The sequence below is a fragment of the Trematomus bernacchii genome, unplaced genomic scaffold (assembly GCF_902827165.1).
Source record: "Trematomus bernacchii unplaced genomic scaffold, fTreBer1.1, whole genome shotgun sequence".
NCBI classification, from domain to species: Eukaryota; Metazoa; Chordata; class Actinopteri; order Perciformes; family Nototheniidae; genus Trematomus; species Trematomus bernacchii.
The window spans coordinates 902,485-904,634 of NW_022987790.1; the positions used below are offsets into that span (position 1 = coordinate 902,485).

At 41.5% G+C, this 2,150-nt stretch overlaps 1 protein-coding gene across 1 annotated transcript; it reads right to left on the bottom strand.

Annotated features, from left to right (window-relative positions):
- Nucleotides 1-867: 867 nt before the first annotated feature.
- On the bottom strand, nt 868-1,571 carry atoh1c (atonal bHLH transcription factor 1c). Its single transcript, XM_034149628.1, has one exon. It carries the CDS (start codon nt 1,569-1,571, stop codon nt 1,041-1,043), a length of 531 nt encoding a protein of 176 aa, XP_034005519.1. The 3' UTR covers nt 868-1,040.
- Nucleotides 1,572-2,150: the final 579 nt, after the last annotated feature.

Sequence of the window (2,150 nt, forward strand, 5' to 3'; positions counted from 1 at the left end):
TCATGTGATTCACAGAAAGTAACACCAGGATGTTTTTGTAAGAAAAATATATTTATACTCAACAAGTCTCTCGAACATTTAAAATACATTATTATTATCAGTGCCTTTTTCTCCTTCAAACCTCCAATTTCTGTCATCATTATTTCTCCAAAAAACAGATTTTCTAATTTTTCTGCAACATTTTTCAGATTTTTTTGGAAACATTTCTGCAGAAATGAGAGAAAGAGAAATGTTGCACAAATACAAACCATCAGAAGTTCATGTTTTTTGTTAAAAAAAATACATTTCAATTTCCATTTAAAAGTCTCTCAAACAGTTTAAATACACAATTATTGTCAGTGGTGGAAGAAGTACCCACAATTACAAGTTTAAGACCTTCAACGTGTAAGTTAAGTAAGAGGACACTAAGCTGAGTGTACTTAAATATTGAAAGTAAAAGTACTCGGTATGCAGAACACCGTCTTATTATTAAAAAGTATTATACTATCCTTATTTTATCACTAAAAACTGCTTCTTAATGTTGTAGTTTTTCAATGTGGAGGCAATTTGAACACAGAACTGAATCATATTCACACATCAGGGCTTTTCTGTAATTAAAAAGCAACTGAGTGTTAAATAAATTAAGTAAAAAGTAGAATATTTCCCTCTGAAATGTAGTGGAGTAGACGTAAACAGTTGCATTAGATGAAAATACACAAGTAAAGTACAAAATAGGTAAAACAAATAGTTAAATACTGCAGTAAATACTTTCCACACTGACAATTTTTTCAGTAAATTGAGAATAACACTGCATTACAGGCGGATCAATGCTGGAGCTCCATACATTTTTGAGTCTGAAAAGTGTTGGTGTCGAAGTATGGAGTTGCAATAGATGGACATACTTAAGGATAGCACAAAATACGTTAAAAAAAATGGACTTCCACCACTGATTATTTAGCAGTAAATTGAGATTAACATTGAATCTCAGAGTTTAAAGTCTTTTCTCTCCAGGACATAAAGGAACAAATCATTTCTGCAGGAAACTATATAAAAAGGTTATTTTAAAGTAATTTGGTGCCGCTGGTCCTCCCCCACGTGTCCTCATTAAATCCCCTCTGATTCTCCTCCGGTCCCCGGCTGCTCTTCCCGGTGTCTCCCGGTGTTCCCCCCGGTGTTCCCCCCGGTTTGTCCCCATGTTTGCGGCTTTTCACCGGTTCTCCCTCCTCCTCCTCCAGCAGCTCGCTCAGGGTCTCGATGTAAATCTGCGCCATCTGCAGGGTCTCGGATTTGGACAGTTTCCTTTGGTTCTGGAGCTCCGGGATAACGCTCCGCAGCCGGTCGAAGGCCACATTCAGGCCGAGCATCCTCCTCCTCTCCCGGGCATTGGCAGCGACACGCCTCCGCCTCTGCGCCCGCTCCACGGAGCTCCTTTCCGGCTGGAGGAAGCGCAGCGCCGCGGTGTCCAGGAGCTCCACGATACCGCACGGAGCTTCTCTGAGATCACAGCCGCGATTGGAGCTCCCTAACCCGGGTAAATCCTGCTGGAAAAGACCCTGGACCTGGAACTCCGAGAAGCTTTTACTGGGAGGCATCGCTTCACTTCGGGGTAAAACTTGCAGCAGAAGTTCAGGAAAGTTAACTTTGTCCACTTTGATATTTTTTGGGGGGGATTTATGGAGGCTTTATGGGGGCGTGGAGAGGGTCGTGTGCCGCCTAATGAACAGAGCCAAAGGACCCAGCGGGGGGCCATTAACTGAGTTCATCAAAAGGGGATTAGAAGCGACTGAGTGACCGCTGAGGAGGAGGGGGGAGAGGAGGGGGTGAGTCTGAAAGGAATAACATGAACCTCAGAGCAGCTTTACTTTAAAGGTCTCCTATTATACTATTTCTAGGCATATTTTATAGGTCTCAGATATATAAAAATATATAACAAACATGTCTATGAAGTGTTTTTCTCAAAATGCCAAACAGATCAGCCTCATCCCCCTCTCTTTCAGCTGTTACTAAAGTGCTGATTCTGGGTATAAAGCTTAAATATATAAATAAATAAAAAAGAGTAGATCTCATCAGGAGAACTCTCCCAGCAGAAACTCAGCTAAACGCTGCCGTGATGAAACTCCATATCATGTTCCAAACCACATCAAGGATTCTCTCTGAAACAGTATGGAGCT

Excerpts from the sequence above, each read along its gene's own strand:
- atoh1c (XM_034149628.1), bottom strand. The coding sequence starts at position 1,571 with ATGCCTCCCAGTAAAAGCTTCTCGGAGTTCCAGGTCCAGGGTCTTTTC.